At 41.8% G+C, this 22,346-nt stretch overlaps 1 protein-coding gene across 1 annotated transcript in view; it reads left to right on the top strand.

Annotated features, from left to right (window-relative positions):
- Positions 1-22,346, top strand: part of nek7 (NIMA-related kinase 7) — a 149,403-nt gene that overhangs the window by 105,731 nt on the left and 21,326 nt on the right. Inside the window, exon 8 of the mRNA XM_060941791.1 lies at positions 2,631-2,725. Coding sequence (XP_060797774.1) covers positions 2,631-2,725 — 95 coding nt within the window. The remainder of the gene's footprint in view (positions 1-2,630; positions 2,726-22,346) is intronic.

Genomic DNA, 22,346 nt, shown 5'->3' with positions numbered 1-22,346 from the left:
TGTGTCAGCCCTGCGATAACCTGGCGACTTGTCCAGGGTGTGCCCTGCCTCTCGCCTGTAGTCAGCTGGAATAGGCTCCAGCTTGCCTGCGACCCTGTAAGACAGGATAAGCAGCTACAGATAATGGATGGATGGAATTTACAGATAGAATTTTACACTACCCGGCCACTTTAATAGGAACAAGAGTGGAACCCAATGTGTTCTTCTGTTCTGCTGTTGCATGCTGAGATGTTTTTCTGCTCACCACAGTTGTAAAGAGTGATTGTATGAGTTATTATATTCTTCCTGGCAAAAAAAGCTCAAACTGCTCAATCTGGCCATTTCCCTCTGACCTCTCTTATCAACAAGGCGCTTGTTTCCACCCACAGAACTGTCCCTCACTCACTTGATGTTTTTTGTTTTTTGCACCACTCTGTGTAGAGACTGTTGTGTGTGAAAACCCCAGGAGATCAGCAGTTTCTGAAATACTCAGACCAATCCATCTGGCTCAAACCAACACCCATGCCACAGTGAAAGAAAGTCACACTTCACTGTGCGATCACAATTTTTCCCATTCTGATGTTTGAACATTGTGAACATTAACTGAAGCTCTTGATTTGTATCTGTATGATTTGATGCATCGTGCTGCTGTCAATCAAGGGATCGACTGATTAGAGAACTGCATCAAACAGACAGCAGGTGGATGTAGGGGTGTTCCTAATATACTTATTATATACTGGGTGGCCAGTGAGTGTATATATTTGCACTAAATGAAAGCATAATTTTAAAAAAGGCAGCACTTGAGTATCACGATACATAGTGTGCGTCATAGAAATGCCTTGAAGTATCATGATAAGATATTTGTGTCATATCGCCCTCCTCTGCATCCTGATAACTTTTATTCTCCTGTCTTCTAATGTCCCATGGTTTGGCATGCAGCTGGAAAGCAGCGTTGCGTGAATCATTTCTGGATGACCTTACCTCGCCACCTCACCATCCATGAGGCTGAAAAAACAGGGCCAGCAGAACAGAGAGAGTATCATGTAGTTTAGAGAATTATGAAGAAGGACCGATTGTGATGCGAAAATATGACTTCAGATCACAGCTGTCAGAAAGAACTCGCCTCATTTATCAGCGCACGTGAATGCTTTTATTCATGAATGTAAATCATGCTCCTATTTTTCGTTTATGAACGTAAAATAGGAGCGCTTATACAAGAAATTCGGTTTCCAGGAAACCCCTGTAATTTATCCCACTCGTGCTTCTGAGTGTGCGTCAGTTTGCGCAGAAGAAGACTGGCTAACGGAAACCTCGACCTGATTGACTTAAAAAAAAAAAAAGCGCTGTGGAAATGATGCAGAACCTGACCCTCATTCACCAAGGGGTGTGCCCTATTTATTTATTTGCTTTTAATGTGATATTTATGTGATTTAAAAAAAAGAAAATTTATCTTTCATGAATTTTTTTTGCCCAGCTTTATCCTTTAAGACACATTTAACATAAGCTTCATTTCATCCAAAATCTGATTATTATTATTAGCAAAAAAAGATCACTGTCATTAGTTCTCACCTGTTTTCCAGCGTCTTAAATCAGATTTGTGTTTTCAGCTCAGTTTGTGTATCTTTTCTACAAGAAACTACGATTCCCCGGTATTTTATTCGGCTGATTTCTAACAATTTTTAACCTAGGATTTGGCCCTGTTCACCATAAACATGCGATTTGAAAAAAAATTACCATCGGCCTTCAGTCCATTCGAGGCCAAGGGCCCAACCTGAAGAAGTCAGAGGTTTGCTGGTGGTCACTAGTTCGTGCATGTTCACCTGTGAGAGAAGGGCCCTGGGTTCAAGTGTCCTTGACTGCTGTTGTTGTGTCCCTGATTGATAAAAACGCTGCACGCTGCTCTCAGTTCCTGTTGTGTAGAACGAAGGTGTCTAATCTGAGACCTTTTTAATGTTCATTTTTTCATTAGGTAAAAAGTCAAAGTGGAATCAAACAGATTAAAGTGTGAAAGCATTTCTGGAATATTCAGTATTGTGTAGGTTATGACATTATTACTCGTAGATTTGTATGATTAACTTTTTTTAAATATGGGATTCGGATATATTCTGTACATCAGCCAGAACCTGAGATTATTATTATAATTATTATTATTATTATTATGCCACAGCATCAGATTTTCATCTCCTGAACAGTATGCGATTTTCTCAGGAAAAGAGTAACGACTGTTTCCTGTACGTGACCAAAACACAACATGATGCCACGAAAGCAGATCGAGAACATCAGCTAAAATCTCCTGATAACACTGAGTTGAAATAATAACCAAAATAATTTTTGAACTCCGTGATCCCGTCACTATCAGTTAGGCCGCTTTAACGCAACCCAGCGCTCTTGGGATGGAACTTTTGTTTCTGTCATTCCTTGCCGCGTGCACGCACGGTTGAGTCAGGATCCCTTTCAGCACCGCGCTCCCTCTCTAGTCATCCACATAGTGCCGTGTTCTCAATCCGAAGCCCCCATGAAGCAATGAAGCATCCATGGGTGAATCTGGTGTCTCGCCTGTACGATTCCTCACTTAGCGAACCAGACGTGCCTCTAACTTCTGTTTTTCCTCCCATCTCTCTCTCTCTCTCTCTCTTTCTTTTCTGATCCAGTGGGCACCCCTTATTACATGTCTCCCGAGAGGATACACGAAAACGGATATAACTTCAAATCTGACATCTGGTCGCTAGGCTGTCTGCTCTATGAGGTAACGTATAGAAAACCTTTTCCCACCCCCAATCCCTCTTCCTCCATCCCTCCCTCCCCTTCCACCAAGTTGGCGGGCGCGTTCCTCTTTTGTGAGACGCAAAAAAAATACCGTCTGTCACCAAAATTATGGAAAAGTATGGTTTTCCACTTTACGAGGCAAGCATCCCCGCCTGGGAAACCTGGAGTGTGTTTGAATGTTGGAAAGGAAATGTGACTGACGTTTACATGTGTTTTAGATAAGACGTCTCTGAAATGATGCTGCCTGCTTTGATTAGGCCTCAATAAAGCATCGCAGGGATTGAGTTTTTGTAAGTTGTGCAAAGGTCAACAGTGTTTTTGAACTGAGATAAATGTTTCGTTGAGCATCCATACATTTCTTACAGTGTGCTGTACCACTGCCAAGCCTTAGAACTGTCTGTCCAGTCCAGCGAGCGCCTTTACCAGGTTTGGAACACAGTATCAGGGCTTTGGGAAGCATTGTTTTTTTACGCTACAAGGTCTGCTTTGCATGTATGTATATTATATTTAACAGTTATTCCACGAAATCGAGTCGTACATGAGCTGATACATGCCGAGTCCGCTATAAGCCATGTACGACGAGATTGAGTGGAATAATTGTTTTATTCGATCCACATTCACTGGATTTTCAGAAACGGAGCATTTTTTTTTTCAAATTCAGTAAATAACAACTTTATACAAAACGTCCGACAAAATAATTTCTGCATAGAATGTAAACAAACCGGCGAAGTGACAGTAGCGATTTGTGAAAGCAGCTAGAGAAGAGATGTTCTTTTTTTAGATTTTTTTTGGGCTTTTTCCACCTTTATTAGATAAGACAGTGTAGAGACAGGAAATGAGCGGGAGACAGAGACTGGGAGGGATCGGGAAATGACCTCGGGTCGGAATCGAACCTGGGTCCCTGGATTTATGTATGGCACCTTATCCAACTGAGCCACGACGCCCCTGAGATGAGATGTTCTTACCATCAAATACTTTTATTATCCCCCGCTGGCTGAAAGGCCCGAAGGGGGATTATGTTGTGGTGATGTCCGTCCGTCTGCCAGTCCGTCCGTCTGTCTGTCCTGGGAAGGGTGCTCACCTTCTGAAACTCCTCTCACAATTTTTGGAGGAATTTCACAAAACTTGGCAGGATTCTTTGTTATATGTCGGTAATACGCATATTGTAATTTTGTTAATTCGGTCACGTTTTACCGGAGTTACAGCCCCGATTAACAAAATTATAATTTGACAATTTCATGAGTGTGTTTTCCTTCTGAAATCAACTGCTCTCACGATTTGTGGAGGAATTTTACCAAACTTAGCAAAAGGCCTTGTTATATATTGGTAGTCACGAAATATTGTTAGAAATATTATTTCATTCAATTCGGTCACATTTTACCAGAGTTGTGGCCCTTGATTAACAACCGTGTACTTTGACAATTTCATGAAGGTGTGCTTGCGTTCTGACATCAACTCCTCTCACAATTTTTGGACAAATTTCTCAAAGCTTGGCAAAAGGTCTTGTTATATGACGGTAATACACATATTGTGATTTAATTTAGTTTGTGAAAATTTTCCCAGAGTTTTGACCCTTGATTAAATAACTTGTACTTTGACAATTTCATGAGGGTGTACGTTCTTCTGAAATCAACTCCTCTCACAATTTGTGGAGGAATTTCACCAAACTTGGCAAAAGGCTTTGTTATATGACGGTAATACGCATATTGAAATTTTATTTAATTTGGGCAAATTTTCCCAGAGTTATGCCCTTGATTATTAACAAACTCGTACTTTGGCAATTTCATCAAGGTGTGCTTGCTTTCTGAAATCAAATTCCCTTACAATTTTTATCCCCTGCTGGGCGAAAGGCCCGAAGGGGGATTATATTGTGGCGATGTCTGTCTGTCCGTCCATCCCGGGAAGGGTGCTTACTTTCTGAAATCAACTCCTCTCACAAATTTTGGAGGAATTTCAAGAAACTTGGCAGGATTCTTTGTTATATGTTAATAATACGCATATTGCAGTTTCGTTTAATTCAGTCGCATTTTATCAGAGTTACAGCAGAGTTGCCAGCAGGGGATATTGTGCGTACAAAGCAACAGTCATTATGTTGACTGACCATGTGTTTTTAAACCATAGCCGATCCAAAAGGCCATAAATTAATGGAAAATCAATGAGATCAGCCGATTTTCACGGAATCTGCCCAGACTGAACCAGAAGATCCCGAAGGGGTGTGTGACATCACACGTGTAACAATCCAGGTATCAATTTCGTTCATGTCTGCAGCAGTGGTTAGATCAGTCTCGATATGGAATCACATTTTGGAGAGAATTCTGATAGTGATTGGGATTCTTATATGTCGGATGAAGGGGCAGATGATTATCAAGGATATTCCGGAGTAAATGGTGATCTTTTTGAGTCCCCAAGAGAAGAAACAGTTTCCAGTTCACTCAGTTCACGACAGTCCCACTCACCGCCGATAGCGCACCACCAGCCAGAGAGAACTGGAAACTGTGGATTTTTATTCTAAGCTGGCCAATGCTCAATAGTGTCATTATTGAAAGAAAATACGAAGTGGGCGATAACAGGGGAATCGACAAACTGTCCAAATGTCAGATCAGATGTCATTTATTAAATCAATGGGTTTCTTTTTGCCCCAGTAATTCCCATGTGGTCATCCTGGTGGTGGTGAACACTTGATGAATCAGATTTATTATTAGTAGGCGACATGAAATCTGCCTACTTCGTTTGCACAAACCTCACCCACTGTCGCTTTAGATTGGTGTCATTTCTCGGAAATTGGTGAACCGAATGTCCTGTTGTATATGGATTTGAACATCCAAACACAATGCAACGCTTCCACATTGTTATTTTTGTAAGATTTCTACAACAATATCCAATTTCAGTGAGTAAATAAGCACCGAGTCCAGTGAACCGAAATGACCCAGATAACCGGGGTTCCATACGTGATGTCATGCGAGATTAGCCCTGAGGCAAGGCTGCCTTTTTCCGGGATCCGGATGCCGCGATTTATCGATAGGTTTGTGCTTGATGATAAAATAACATATAATTAATATTATTTTTCCTTCTGCTTTATTAATTCATTTTGGTCGTTACTAATGATGTATATTCATTTTAAGGCATTACAATAAGGGCCAATTTATGCTGACAACCCAGTCCTCGCAGACGGCGTCGCAGATGGCGTCTGCGAAGCCCCCCCCCGCTTCGCAGACGCTCTGCGTGCACCTCCCAAAATTTGTGACCACCGCAGACAGCCTCGCAGACAGCGTCGCAGACAAGAGGGCTCTGATTGGTCCACTCTACATCCACTGTACACGCACTTCCGCTTCCCTACTTCCCCGGTTTGTTTTGTTTTCACGACCGCCATTTTTAAAAACACGAGCGAAGATGGAGCAGCACGAAGAGCGGTTGATCGAGGAAGTGAGGAAGTATGTACATCTATACGACTCCAGTTCTAGTCATTATAAGGACAGCGCATTATAAGGACAGCGGTGTTGAATGACCTGTTGCTCAGTAACCAGAAGATAAACACTCCACTAACCACACCCACCAACTACTCCTAGCGATTTCGCGACTTTGCGCCCCCTTGCGGTGTGGCGGTGAATAACATTGCCCATGCCTATACACGCCTATACTCCCCGCTCAACGATAAATTACAACTGTCTGCGAAAAGCTATCTGCGAAAGCTTTGTCGCAAGAGCATGCAGAGGCCTTAAGGCATTACACTTTAAAGGTGAACTATTTTTTTTAGCTATTTCTGTTTCTTTTAAATACTTGATAATTTTTGGGGTTTTGTTTTTGAGTAGAGTTTTTATTTCGTCCTCAGTTGGTTCAGCTACGCGCGCCGCCATTTTGTTTTTCTCTACTCACGATGTATGAGCTGATATCCTAGTAGTAGAGTAGCCAATCTGAGCACACGATTGCTCATATCCAGTGCATGTGGATAGAATAATAATGTATATTTTCCTTCTTTTTTTTTTTTAAACTAATGAATTGACGCAGTCTGAAATAGAAAGTACAGCGTTTATTACACACATGACGCACACATACTAGAAATAGACACATTGTTAGTCCAGCACCCAGCCCATTCTTCCCGGAATCCCCCCGAGTTGCCTTTTTCCCCCTCATATTTTTTCATCCATGTTGGGGAGCTCACCAGTAGCCGCACCTCCCAAAGTGCCTGGGGCTGAAAAACATCCATCCGAGTTCAGCGCCGCTTGGAGACCGCACTTCTTGGCGCTAATTAGTCTCCCACAATGCACCGGGGCCGACAGCGTGCCACGGGTCAGCCGAGTGCAGCGGGGAAGGGCTGTGATCTCTTTAAGCATCCACTGAAACCAGCCCTGAACACATTGCTCCAAACACTCCGAAACCCAAAAATTAAGCATTCTCTCATCTTGTCCCCCAGTCTTTTGGGTCACATGACCTGAGGGAGAATGCTGGGAGGCAATGACTTGACATCTGCTTGACTGACAGGTCTGATGATGGGCAAACCCGCTGGCGTTGAGCTTGATGCTGATGCAGAGGTCCAAGTTGTTGGAGCAAACTTGTAGCACACAGAACGGCTCGTAACGTGCACACACATATTCAGAGATGTCCGGGTCTTTTTATTTTTAATTTTTTTTTAACTCGTTCCCCCCCCCCTTCATCCCCAATGTATTTTGTGACCCAAATCCTCTGTCTTGTTTGGCTTTAAATACAGAATTGCCATGCACCAGTGCAACTCCAAACAGCCGAAGCGCTAATTTGCAGACTTGCGCCACCTTCCATTGAGCTCCATTGATCTTCTTTGTGTGAAGGCGGACCACAACACACATAATTCTGCCTTTTGAAAGTATAAATCGTTCAGCCCCTCTGCCTTGGGGTTTTGGGGTCATGAGGCCTTGCTTTCAAACCATCAATACCTGCGCATTGTATTCCTCCAATCTGCATCAGTTATTCCGTTTGATGCAGCCGCTCTGTTGGAGCTCATTTATTTGGTCAGCTGATGAAGAAGAAGATGATGAAGGCTCTGTGCTTTCCTGTGCACCTCGGTCAATACCAGCCAAGCATGGCGTCATATTTCCATTATTGACACCTCACTCTACTCAGTGGAGAAAGTTATATCCAAAGCCACGGGACTTCACTGGTGACGCGTTCAGACCGATATTAGTGTGTACATGTTTTATTCCCAGACTGCTTTACACTAATTAGTGTTCATTTGTGATTATTCGGATACCACGATACCTGCATACAGGTCCCGGAGTCACTCTTCAGGAACTCACAATGCCGTACATCAAAAAAGAAAAGTTATATCTGGCACTTTTTTGTTTTTACTCTTACATGGGACGGGAGTGGGCATCGACTACAGCTCAATTTACAGCGCATTTACACCAGCAGGGCTTGGTAGATTACCCATAATTCTTCACCGTGTCTCTGTGTCCACCTCCACATGAGCCATGCTGCATTAAAGTACCTGTGCTGAATTTGGTTCCCCTTTCCCTTGTCTCTTTGCCATATGAGCTGAGCCAGGACATATGGGCGGAGCTCCAAATAGTGCAGCTTGCTGATTGGTCAGACACTATCTCATATGTTCTGATGAATGTCTCTGGCTGGAATTTCTTCTCAATTGGGATGAAAAATGTTCCGTATGGATCACTGAGATATACCTGGGTGTGGGTTCACTTCTCACCTGGCTCCTTATCTCACCCACAACACACACACACACACACACACACACACACACACACACACACACACACACACACCTCAACACACTCTGTCTCTCTCTCACACTCTCTCTCTCTCTCTCTCTCTCTCTCTCTCTCACACACACACACACCTCAACACACACACACACACACACACACACACACACACACACACACACCCCTCAACACACGCACACTATCCTTCTCTCTCTCTCTCTCTCTCTCTCTCTCTCTGTCTCTCATGCACACACACAGCTCAACACACACACTCACTCTCTCTCTCACACACACACACACACACACACACACACACACCTCAACACACTCTCTCTCTCTCTCACACACACACACACACACACACACACACACACACACACACACACACACACACACCCCTCAGCGCTCTCCTCTCTCTCTCTCTCTCTCTCTCTCTCTCTCTCTCTCTCTCTCTCTCTCTCATCCTCACCCTGACACTTTATCTTGGAGAAAGCCCAGATGATTTTTTTTTTCTCCAAATGTCACTCGTCTAGTTATCCTACACTGAACGTACCTCACTCATCTTGCAGGAAAGACCTTTCAACAAATTCTCCTGCACAGGCTTCCCATTTCGTCCCAGGTCTCCTGAGATATGAGATTGTATATTATGTCACAGCATCCTCCCTCCCTCCTCTCCACAGGAGTCCACGCTCCAGGTTTCAGTGTTGGGTTTTATGATGCCTGAAATAAAAGGGTCGTCTCAGGCTGACCATATGGCCCCGTTGGTTTGTCTTCCACCTACTGTCTCCAGTCTCTATTAAGTACAGACTGTGTTCAGAATACTGGATCGCGACTCTCATGGTCTGGCCTGGCTTTTCAAAGTGCTCGTAAATCCTTAACTACTAGCTGTGTTTGGGACGTTTGGAATTTTTATTACTATAAATCAGGACCTGCAGTCAGTTACATCACCTTCTGACAGCAAACAATGGCTCCGGTTTACGGATCAGACGCTTATCATTAGCAATTGAACCCCTTGTTTTTTGTAATGATTTTTTGCCTGGAGTAAACAATGTATATGCGATTTGTCATGCTTTAGAAACTGTTCCTACTTTTCAGTTTCAGGTTCTTCTTTTTAATCGGGCCAGAATATTGAATTGTGGAGTTGTATGTATACTGACTCCTGAGGGTTAATTAGTTGTGTTCAGCCTTGTTATGCAGCGGTTACATAGAGTGGTTCTGAACAAGTAATCTGAAGATTGTGTGATCTAATCCCCGTACTGCCAGAGAACCTGTGCTGGAGCCTTGAGCAAATCTTTTAGTGCTGAACTGCTCAACTGTGTGCTTCATTATAAGTACAAAAAAAAAAAACTTTACCGAAGAGCTCTGAGAGACTCAAGTCAGTAGATGGACTTAGGAGACTGGTAAAAATTGAACATGACACCATAGACTGGAGTCCTACAATAACGTTTTGTTAATTTGTCCAGGAAAGACCCAACTATTTTGAGAGAAATGGGTATCGGTAGTTTGAATAACTTGGCAAATGGCCAACCACAGTCTCGATGCTTCGTGACCTTTTCCAGTCGTTCATCGATCAAAAAACATGCAAGGTTTACTTCCTCCTAACCACAAACTTAGTGCTAACTTTTAAACAGGAGATTCTGTTAACGTTTCAGTTTCCAGTCCACTATCTATATCTCGTTCCAAAACACCCTTATTGTGTTAATTTTCCCACCGAAAACCAGCACATGGAAAAACAAAGAGCCAGCCTTTAAGATTTTGAAGCTTGTGTCCAGAAAAGTGCCCAGAAGGACACATCGGAGGATATCATGGTTCAAGCTTAAGCAAATATAATCCATAGGGCATCTGCTAGTCAGATATCATCTTCCTCTGTAGCAATGCATATTAAATATTCCTCTTTGAGTCATGTTGCCATGCAGAAAGAGTCTAATTTGATAGTTTAATAAATGAACAGGACTGTAGAATGTACGTGTTGAATAAACATGCTGAGAGAGTACAGTGGAGGCTTGAGATTTCTGCTGGCTTGGCTCAAATCTTAGCTTTCCCTCGTTTCCTTAACGAAGCAGAAAACCTGGAATCTTTCGTTGTCTCTCTTTTTATTTATTTTTATTTTTTTGACAAATACACAAGCAAAAGATGTTGCACTTTTTCCTCCTAATAATAGACCTAACGTTACAAATGTGTGTTCTCAGGTTTTAAAGAGAACGGCAAGCGCACGTGTGTGTGTGTGTGTGTGTGTGTGTGTGTGTGTGAGAGAGAGAGAGAGAGAGACTGATGTCCTCCCCGGTATTAGTCATTAAAATGGGGACATCTTTACTGGGTACATTTTTGATGTGCGCTCCTTTTATTAATATATCATTAAAGTATGAAAAAAAAAACCTCAGAGGAAATAATGATTCCATGCTGTAAGCTCTGCACATATTTGGGCCACGTGGGGTCGTCCCTTTTTTTTGGGGGGGGGGGTTGCTGGTGATTTATATGCGCAGAAAAAACCTATCAATATTAATTAAGTCTGAGTTATGGTTTTATTCCACTTGAGCTCTTTACATGGTCACTGATGCTCACTTTTCCATGGTGGCCGAGGTTGTCGTGTCCCGTCCCATTCCCCCCCCCAGTCCCTATGCTCTGTGTGTATGTGTGTGTATGGCCTTGACAGTTTGTTTTTAAATGCACCCAGGTGTGTTACCATGTCTTTTTTATGTGCAAGTGTGTGTGTGTGTGTGTGTGTGTGTGTGTGTGTGTGTGTGTGCGTGTGCGTGTGCAGCCGCATGCATTTCTGTGTGGGTGTGGTGCCTTTGTGGAAGGGGATTGCTCTGTGTGTGTGTGTGTGTGCCCGTGCGCAGTCAGACAGCAGGCCAGCGCAGTGTGTGTCGGACAGCTCCAGAATAACAATGAGGAGTGCCTCTGGGCTCCGGGGGGTCAGAGAGCAAGTCAATCATCTCGCCCATCGAATCAAATTAGTCTGAAAAATTCAGGGGCCATGAGCGCAGGCCGAGCAGCTGTCAGGGCCACAAGCGGCCCGCCACTAATGAACCAGATGAATAGTGCAAAAACTCCAAAATAGAAAACAGGACAGTTGACATTTTTCATCTGTCAGCAGCAGAGGATGCATGAAAACACAGTGGTCCTTGTTTAACCCTTTGTTGGCTGCAGCTGCTCCTCCTGCACTCCCCCGAACGAAAACGCACGCTCACTACTCCTGAGCATGTGCAAGCAGACACACAGTGGTGCTGAGATCACATGTGGTGTCCCTCTTGCCTTGCCTTGCCTTGCTTTGCCTTGCACACACGGCTGGTTTAGGCTGGCCTAACTTGTGTGCTGCAGAATGCTGCACACTTTAATTACCCCAAGGAACTTTTTTGCAAGAGCAGCAGCATATCGAACAGAGCCAGATGTTGCAGTAAAACTGTACTGTTCCTTTGCATACCCATAGCTTGAATAATCCTTATCTTTCACATCTGTGTGCATTTTTGCCTGTACGTCACACCCGCACTGAATATAACACACTCAGGCAGGGACTGTCATGCAGACACTGTGTTACATGGAGTAAAATCTGATCAGGGATTTCCTCCTTCTTTTACTTATTTCCTTTTTCTTTTCTTTTTTTTTTTTAAACAGTACATCTGTTCAGCTTCTCTCCGGGTTTATGTCTAAATCCGAAAGATTGCGACAAACCTCCTGATCCTTGATTCTGTGCTGGAATATCCCAGCAGTCCATGCAGCATGAACTGGCTGTGTTTCTGGCGAGTGATTAGAACAGTGCTGGCCTGTATTAGTGTTAGCGTGAGGAGCAGCGATAAAGTTTGATTCAGAGAAGCAAAGCCCCATTCCTCGGCTCCTCTCCTCTCCTCTTCTTCTTTGCCAATCGCTCACAATCCAAACTGGAGTGCTGTCTCACTCTGACACTTGCTTTTTCACAGTTTGTTCACTCACTTTGTCTCTGTCGATCTCATTTGCGTTTTCTATGAACTTGCAAAATGGAACTCCGAAAACAAAACCGGTCGTAATGAAGCAAAGGCGTTTTAATGTGTGTTGGAATCCAGACATCTACTGTATAATCAGAAGCCTCAAAGACAGTCGTCCAAGTCGCTTAGTATTTTGAAAGAAGGCGGGATCTGTCCTCCTTCCTTGCACTGAGGTTCCACAAGAGTGACCTTTCTACTTTTTTCTACTTTTCTTCTTACTAGAAGAGCAGGTGGAGTTCACTTCACTTCACAAAATTCCTTTATATCAGAGGTGAAGTTTTTAGCAAATAGGAAATGATCAAGGTGTTAATGATCAAATTTCATCCACCAGAATGGCGCATATACACCGATATGCCAAAACATTATGAATACTCACAGATGAAGCAGATAACATTGTCACGGTACAGTGGTGGATGTTGCATTACATTACATTACATTACACGGCATTTATCAGACGTTCTTATCCAGAGCGAGGTACAACGAGTACAAAAATCAGGTACATGAAGTGCTGAACAAGTGACAGCAATATCTAGTGTAATATGCTGTTGACATACCAATACCCAAACAGCCAAGGAAGCAAACCAACCATATAAAGTATAACTAAGATAGAGCGCTCAAAACAGCTAACCCCAGGCTAGACAGTACACAGCCTGGGTTGGTCAAGACCGAAATGCAGTTACACAGTGGATAGGGAAGAAGGGGAGAGGTGCAGCCTCAAGAGGTGGGTCTTCAGGCCATGGCTGCCCCCGCAAACCAGTGACAAGGTGTTGGGCACCCAAGGCTCTTCAGTGCACAAGAGCAACAGAGGCCATCCCACCAAACCGACAGGAGAAAATTTGAATGATTGTTGCAGCAGGAATATGTCGCACCACACAGTGCATAACCCTTACAAAGTGCCTACAACGGGCAAGTGAGTGTCGGAACTACATCTTAAAGCGATGGAAGATTGCCTGCTCCAATGAGTCCCATTTTCTATTCCAGCTCGTGGATAGCCGGGTATGTGTGCGCCAGTTACCTGTGGAAGTGATGTCACCAAGACGCACTCTAGTCGATGGAGGGAGTGTGATGCTTTGGCCAAAGTTCTGTTGGGGAAACTCTGGGTCTGGGCATTCATATGGATGTCAATTTGACACCCATACAACCCTTCATGGCAGTGGTATTCCCTGATGGTAGTGGCTTCTTTCAGCAGAATAATGCACCCTGTCACACTGCACATATTGTTCAGGAATGGTTTTGAAGAACATGATGAAGTGTTCAAGGTCTTGCCTTGGCTTCCAAATTCCCCAGATTTCAATCTAATGGAGCATCTGTGGGATGTGCTGGAACATGTCCGATCCACAAAAACTTGCAGGACATAAAGGATCTGCTGCTAACATCTTGGCGGCAGATACCACAGGGAACTTTCAGAGGTCTTGAAGAGTCCATACCTCAGTGGATCAGAGCTGCTTTGTCAGCACATGGAGGACCAACAACATCCATCCATTATCTGTAGCCACTTATCCTGTGCAGGGTTGCAGGCAAACTGGAGCCTATCCCAGCTGACTATGGGCGAGAGGCAGGGTACACCTTGGACAAGTCGCCAGGTCATCACAGGGCTGACACATAGAGACAAACAGCCATCCACACCTACGGTCAATTTTAGAGCCACCAATTATCCTAACCTGCATGTCTTTGGACTGTGGGGGAAACCGGAGCACCTGGTGGAAACCCATGCAGACACAGGGAGAGCAAACTCCACATAGAAAGGCCTTCGTCAGCCGCTGGGCTCAAACCCAGGACCTTCTTGCTGTGAGGCGACAGTGCTAACCACTACACCACCGTGCCACCTGGACCAACAGCATATTAGGTCATAATGTTTCAGCTCACCAGTGTATGTTGTGTTGCTGGTGGATATCTGTAATTATTGTGACTGATTAACACAGGATAAAGGATTGCTGTATAAATTACAGACATGGGAATGGTTACATGTTGTCACTAAAGTTTATACATAGATTTCACTGTTCATGCAGCAAAATCTATACGGGCTTGTCAGAATATGTGCTTATTCCCATAAAATTCTCCAACTCCAGGGTCTCTGGTTCGATCCTGAGCTCGGATTTCTGTCTGTCTGGAGTTTTACAGGTTTTGGACATATAGTGCTGTGGACTGGAATCCCATTTGCCATCAGCTCATATACAGTGTTCCCAGGGAAAGGATTTAGATCCACCAAAATGCTGACCTGCAAGATGAAGGAGGGAATTAATGAATTAAAAGCATATCCACAACTAAATCCATATGGTTAATGCTGCAATCCATTGTTCTCAGAACTCAGAAACTAGCAAGTCAATTTTTACTGAATTCCGATCTAAACACATTCCAACAGGAGATGCCCAGAGCAAGGTCATGTTTGTGTGGCTGCCCTCTGAATTGGATCAAACACATGAAGATCTACATGAAATATTTGTGTGATTAGTGATGAGAAATGACATACAAGGCAGGTCATGTGTATTGTTCATCTTTACTCATAAAATGTAGCCAAACTTTTATGGACACCTGAACTATCACATCTATAGGTGTTTGTTGAGTATGTGCTTAGGATTTGTGTTCATTCAACCACAAGAGCCTGGTGTACAGTACATTTGGAGTAGGAGGCATTTGGAAAAGAGTAGTAGGCAGAACCAAAGTGTCTTGCGTCACTGTGATGCAGAAAAAGGCAGGGGGTCTGGGGTTCATCCCCCAGAAAATGTTTAAAATATAGATGTACAATAGTATATTCTGAGTGATCCAGAATAAACATTTTACATCTCAGAGTAAATAAAATGTTCCTCTTGATCTTATGATTTAGGCAGGTAATGTGAAAAATATAAAATTAATGAAAATGAACATAAAGTCTCTGTAATGATTTCATACCAATTCAGTTCATCCTATTTTCAAGTTTTATAGGTCAATCATGGGTCAACTTATAATATATGTCGTAAATTCTTGAATATTCAGTTATTATTGTGAAGGTCGACACCATCTTCAAAATTCTGCCGGGGCTGAGGCTTCAATAGGAAACTGGCAACCCTAAGAAGAGCTGCTTCAAGATTAGAACAACAACAAAGGAAATAAAAGAGATATTGTGAAACTGAAATATTTAGTAAACTTTATCAAAACTAGTGTTGTAGTACTCAAGACTGGTCTCAAGACCACTTTTTGAAGGTCTCAGCCTCATCTCGGAATCGACCTCATTTTTACTCGGTCTTGTCTCGGACATAAAGGAATCGGGATTTTACTTCAAGACCGGTCAAGACCACAACTGCGCAGATTTCACTGAACTGTAACAATAACATTACATTAACAATACATTAATGATACATTAACGTTAGCAACAATAACATTAGCAATAACGTGACTCACTGCTAATTTGAAAATTTTGTTACTTTTAATGGCCCCCCCCCCCCCCCCCCCCCCCCCCACACACACACACACACACACTGGTCTGATCCTGGTCTTGATCCGGTCTCACCCTGCCTTGGTCTTGACCTTGACTTGATTTCAACCCCTCAAAGGAGGAGATAAAGGTGTGGATGAATCACAACTTTCTCCAGCTGAACAGCTCCAAAATGGAAGCAATCTTAGCTGGTATCCCACACCAGATCCAGTCGTCCTCCATAACCAGCATTACGTTCTCTAACCATGACATTCCCATCTCCTCATTAGTCACCAACCTTGGTGTAAAATTTGACCCTCAACTCACCTTTGAAGCCCATATCAAACATCTTTGCAAGATCTGTTTTCACCATCTCAGAAATATTGCCAAACTCCCATCCCACTCTCACCTTATCAGATGCTGAAAAGTTGGTCCATGCTTTGGTCTCCTCCAGGCTGGATTACTGCAATGCACTTCTCATTGGGATCCCTAGCAAGAGTCTTCAAAGACTACAATACATTCAGAACAGCGCTGCAAGGATCCTGATGAGAGTGCGAAAATATGAATACATCACACCCACTGGCTCAGTGTCTCTGCCAGGATTGAACATAAGGTCTCCCTCCTTACTCACCAGTGCATCTATGGAAATGCCCCCATCTACCTGAAAGAATTACTCATCCCACTAACCTCAACATGATCCCTCTGCTCCGGACTGAGCTCAGCACCATGGGTGATGGAGCCTTCTGTTCTGCTGCCCCTCGCCTATGGACTGCCCTCCCTGACCATCTGAGGGTACTACAGACTACTGAGAGTTTTAAAAAAGAACTTTTCATTTTTAGCAGAACATATGACTCTTAATTATGCTTTATTTATTCTTTATTTTATATAATGACATTCTATTCTAGTCTATTCTATTCTATTTATTTCTGTTCATTTTTATGTTACGTTGTTTCTATCTGCATTTTTAATGTTTCTATTTTGTCGCGCTTTGAGATTTGCTCTAAATCTAAAGTGCGTTACAAATAAAATGTATGATTAATAATAATAATAATAATAATATCAAAGTCTTGGTCTCATCTTGTTCTCGATACACTCTGGTCTTGGTCATGACTCGGTCTCGGTTTAGGTGGTCTTGACTACAACACTAATCAGAACTAAAGAAAGAAAATATTTTAATAGAGGAATCTGAGTTAAAACTTGAGTCAGCGTAAATAATTCATAGTATGATTTGTACATTTATGTATTTATACTACAATTAAGCACTTAATGCAAAAATGTTACTGAAAATTCTCTTCCTATTAACCTAAACAAAAGCTAACACAAATTGCACTTTTTACTTGTCTCTTACAGTTGTGCTTGAAAGTTTGTGAACCCTTTAGAATTTTCTATATTTCTGCATAAATATGACCTAAAACATCATCAGATTTTCACACAAATCCTAAAAGTAGATAAAGAGAACCCAGTTAAACAAATGAGACAAAAATATTATACTTGGTCATTTATTTATTGAGGAAAATGATCCAATATTACATATCTGTGAGTGGCAAAAGTATGTGAACCTTTGCTTTCAGTATCTGGTGTGACCCCCTTGTGCAGCAATAACTGCAACTAAACGTTTCTTTCTTTAGTTAACTGAGGAACGTTTCTTTCTTTAGTTCTGATTAGTGTTGTAGTCAAGACCACCTTTCAGTATCTGCTGTGACCCCCTTGTGCAGCAATAACTGCAACTAAACATTTCCGGTAACTGTTGATCAGTCCTGCTTGGAGTAATTTTAGCCCATTCCTCTGTACAGAACAGCTTCAACTCTGGGATGTTGGTGGGTTTCCTCACATGAACTGCTCGCTTCAGGTCCTTCCACAACATTTCCATTGGATTAAGGTCAGGATTCTGACTTGGCCATTCCAAAACATTAACTTTATTCTTCTTTAACCATTCTTTGGTAGAACGACTTGTGTGCTAGGGTCGTTGTCTTGCTGCATGACCCACCTTCTCTTGAGATTCAGTTCATGGACAGATGTCCTGACATTTTCCTTTTAGAATTCACTGGTGTAATTCAGAATTCATTGTTCCATCAATAATGGCAAGACGTCCTGGCCCCGATGCAGCAAAACAGGCCCAAACCACCTTCAAATTAAGTGCTAATCCTAGAGGTTCACATACTTTTGCCACTCACAGACAGTGATGGGAATAACGGCGTTACTAACGGTGTTTTTTTTTAGTAACGAGTAATCTAACTAATTACTTTTTACATTGTTATCACGCCGTTCTCGTTACTTTATTAAAGCTGTTTTCATCTGGCACGCTGCTCGTTCAGCCTTTCTTTACTCTGCTTTAGTGTGGGGCGGGGAGATGCGAGACAACGGCATAGTAAGCCAATCAGAGTAGATTTGGACAACATATGTAGGTAGGCTATGTCTACTGTACTACTGCGCACACTTTCAATCAGAAGACACAGCGATGGTGAGCGGTCAGCCCAAGACTGCGTTTTCAAATTGGAAATACAGCCATTACTTTTCATTACTTGAAATAAAAGGCAAAAATGTCTACGTGCAACACACATTATGTCGAGGAACAAAGCGTTTGTCCTCGTCAGTGGCCAGTAATTCAAACCTTATGAAGCACCTCACCTCATCTCATGGCTAGTGATGGGAATAACAGCGTTAGAAATAAACAGCGTTACTAATGGCGTTATTTTTTTTTAGTAACGAGTAATCTAAGTTGCATACCAGTTTGATTTATTTAATATGCACTATGAAGAGTCTATATACATATATTTTATTATTATTTATTTTTTGGTACATTGCTTGACATGCATAATTTCATTTTTGAGTCGTGTGATAGCCAGTTGCAGCTCGTTTAAGTTAAGTGAATAAATATCAAAAGTTCTAAAACATTTAGAAACTGAGTTTTATTGTATCATTAGTAACATAATTTTAATAACTACAAAAATATATTAAATTTGATAGATGTCTTATCTCACATTGTCTCACAAAAATATTAATATAGTGTAGATAACGTTACTAATTGGTTCTGTTAAGTGTCCATTTCAGTCATTAAACACATTTAACATTCACTTTTATGATGATTACACTAATTGAATTTGATTTTTTTGGGGGGGGGGAACACAAAATGTAACGGAATAATTACTTTCCCTGGTAATTAGTTACTTTTATGACAAAGTAACTCAGTTACTAACTCAGTTACTTTTTGGGAAAAGTAACTAGTAACTATAACTAATTACTTTTTGAAAGTAACGTGCCCAACACTGCTCACAGATATGTAATATTGGATCATTTTCCTCAGTAAATAAATGACCAAGTATAATATTTGTCTCATTTGTTTAACTGGGTTCTCTTTATCTACTTTTAGGACTTGTGTGAAAATCTGATGATGTTTTAGGTCATATTTATGCAGAAATATAGAAAATTCTAAAGGGTTCACAAAGTTTCATGCACCACTGTAACTTTGTACATCATCAATGACAAAAAAATCAAGACGTGATTTTTACTGGCAACAAAATACACGAATCAACAGACTTCACTTTTACGAAGTTTAAATTTCACTCGGCTAGATAACACGTGCGCAGTACTGACATAGATACTTGTAAACAATGTCTGTAGTCATAGTAATGCAATTCTTGCCGTCTAAAAAGATCACTTTTCTCAGTGAATAAAAACAAATAAAGCATGTCACGTAAAAATACAAGGAAAAAAAAATTTTTTTTGAAAAATACTGAGTCGCCAGTGATGGCGCGTTTATGGACTGTTTCACAATCAGGGTAAACTTTTCACGCCACGATAGTCCAAAAACAAAACCTCAGAATTTTGTGTTTCTCTGCTGCCAAAATGACCTTTTGAGATGGAAACGAACTGCGCAGAATTTCAGAGCTACAGGTCATATACTAGGCGTGTTCCTTGTGGCGAGAAGACAGCATATTCAGTAGTGTATTTCTAAAATTGTCCACCTTTTCTTATAGTCCAAAAGAGTAAGTGATACAAAGTGGAACAACTGTTGAAATGGATGTGATGTACAGTGGATATAAAAAGTGTATACACGCTGTTAAAATGATAGGTTTTTCTGATGTAAAAAACCTGAGACCACAATAAATAATTTCAAATAATTTCAAAACTTTTCCCACCTTTAATATAACTTGCACAATTCAATTGAAAACCAAACAAATCTGTTAGGGGGAAAAACATAAAAAATAAAAAATGTACAATAAGCTGGTTGCATAACTGTGCACACCCTTAAACTAATACTTCGTTGATTTATTTACAGCATTCAGTCTTTTGGGGTCAGAGTCTATCAGCCTGCCACATCTAGACTTGGCAATATAGACTTGGCCACTCTTCCTTGCAAAAGCGCTCCAAATCTGTCAGATTGTGAGGGCATCTCTTGTGCACAGCCCTCTTTAGGTCACCCCACAGATTTTCAATTGGATTTAGGTCTGGGCTCTGGCTGGGCCATTCCAAAACTTTACTTTTCTTCTGGTGAAGCCATTCTTTTGTTGATTTTGATGTATGCTTGGGGTCATTGTCATGCTGAAAGATGAAATTCCTCTTCAGCTTCAGCTTTCTTGCAGACACCCGAAGGTTTTGGGCCAAAATTGACTGGTATTTAGAACTGTTCATAATTCCCTCCACCTTGATTAAAGCCCCTGTTCCAGCTGAAGAAAAACAACCCCAAAACAAAATGCTGCCACCACCATGCTTCACCGTGGGTATGGTGTTCTTTTGGTGATGCGCAGTGTTGTTTTTGTGCCAAACAGACCTTTTGGAATTGTGGCCAAAAAGTTCAACCTTGGTTTCATCAGACTATAACACATTTTCCCACATGCTTTTGGGAGAGTTGATGTTGTGGGGTTTTTTTTGCAAAATTTAGCCGGACCTGGATGTTTTTCTTTGTAAGAAAAGGCTTCCGTCTTGCGACCCTACTCCATAGTCCAGACATATGGAGAATACGGGAGATTGTTGTCACATGTAGTACACAACCAGTACTTGCCAGAAATTCCTGCAGCTCCTTCTGTGTTGCTGTAGGCCTCTTGGCAGCCTCTCTGACCAGTTTTCGTCTTGTCTTTTCATCTATTTTGGAGGGACGTCCAGTTCTCGGTAATGTCACTGTTGTCCCATATTTTCTCCACTTCTTGATGACTGTCTTCACTGTGCTCCATGGTATATCTAATGCCGTGGAAATTGTTTTGCACCCTTCTCCTTTCAACAGTGAGATCCCTTTGATGCTTTGTAAGCTCTCCGTGAACCCTGGCTTTTGCTGGAGGATGCAACTGAGTAAATGTCTGAACTTTATTTGGGGTTAATCAGAGTCATTTTAATTGATGGCAGGTGTGAACCCAAAAAGACTGAATGCTGCCATTAAATCAAAAGGTGCTTCAACAAAGTATTAGTTTAAGGGTGTGTACACTTATGCAACCAACTTATTGTACGTATTTATTTATTTATCCATCCCCCCCCCCCCCCCCCCCCCCCCCAACAGATTTGTTTGTTTTTCAACTGAATTGTACAGGTTATAGGTCACACTAAAGGTGGGAAAAGTTTTGAAATTATTAATCGTGGTCTCATTTTTTTTTTTAAACATCAGAAAAACCTGTTATTTTAACGGGGTGTGTACACTTTTTATATCCACTATATGTTAAGTACAAATTTTCAAGTCCTGTGCATTGATGTTTGTCGATGGTGGTAACTAAAATCACAGCAACTGAAGTGGTAACCATAATCCTTGTGGTTTTCTGGAGAGGACACTTTTTGACAGACTCACATTTCAACCACATGTGAAGCTCCACTGCAAAAGTGTTTCATATCTGTTTCAAGTCCTGTTTTTTACTGAGCAACAACAAAGTATTTTGCTTCAAAAGAAACAAATATTTTCTTCAGAAATCATTTATAACCTCATCATATGGTGAGTGTTTTCTGGAGAGGGCATTTTTGACGGATAAAGGATCCCGTCATAGGGACGGTCAAAGGATCCTGTCATTGTTAGTTTACAAAACAATGTAACTTCCACTTAAAGATCTTACTATTGTGAATGAAAGTATGGTATACGTCCCAAAGTAAAACCTAGTTAGTGATAAAAAAAAATGCAATTCTGAATTTAACCAGTAAAATCTAAGTGAAGTAATTAAAGTAGAATTAAATGAAATGACCACAAGGTCAAAACTGAGCCTGTAATTGACTCTTAAATGTATTTGTAAGAGACATTACTGCTGTAGGTAGGGGATGGTGTGTCCCTGTAAAATAAGGTAGAAGAAAATCCGGCAGATAGCCACACTGGACCTAGTTGCAGGAGTTAGTTTGTGTTATTCAAAAAGACAACCATGATCGTGAAACAGCCTGGTTATAGGCAGCAAAATCGCAGAGTGCGAGCTGTTATTGATAGGGCTGCATCCCAAAGGTGTTCAGTGGGATTGAGGTCAGGGCTCTGTGCAGGACACTCGAGTTCTTCCACTCCAGCCTTGGTGCACCATGACTTCATGGTTTGTGCACGGGGGCATTGTCGTGCTGGAACAGGCTGCAGGAGTGGAACCCAATGTGTTCTGTTCTGCT

This window comes from Neoarius graeffei, chromosome 15 (assembly GCF_027579695.1).
Source record: "Neoarius graeffei isolate fNeoGra1 chromosome 15, fNeoGra1.pri, whole genome shotgun sequence".
Lineage (NCBI taxonomy): Eukaryota > Metazoa > Chordata > Actinopteri > Siluriformes > Ariidae > Neoarius > Neoarius graeffei.
Note: the sequence above shows the minus strand (reverse complement) of the source record. Positions and strands in the feature narration are given on the sequence as shown.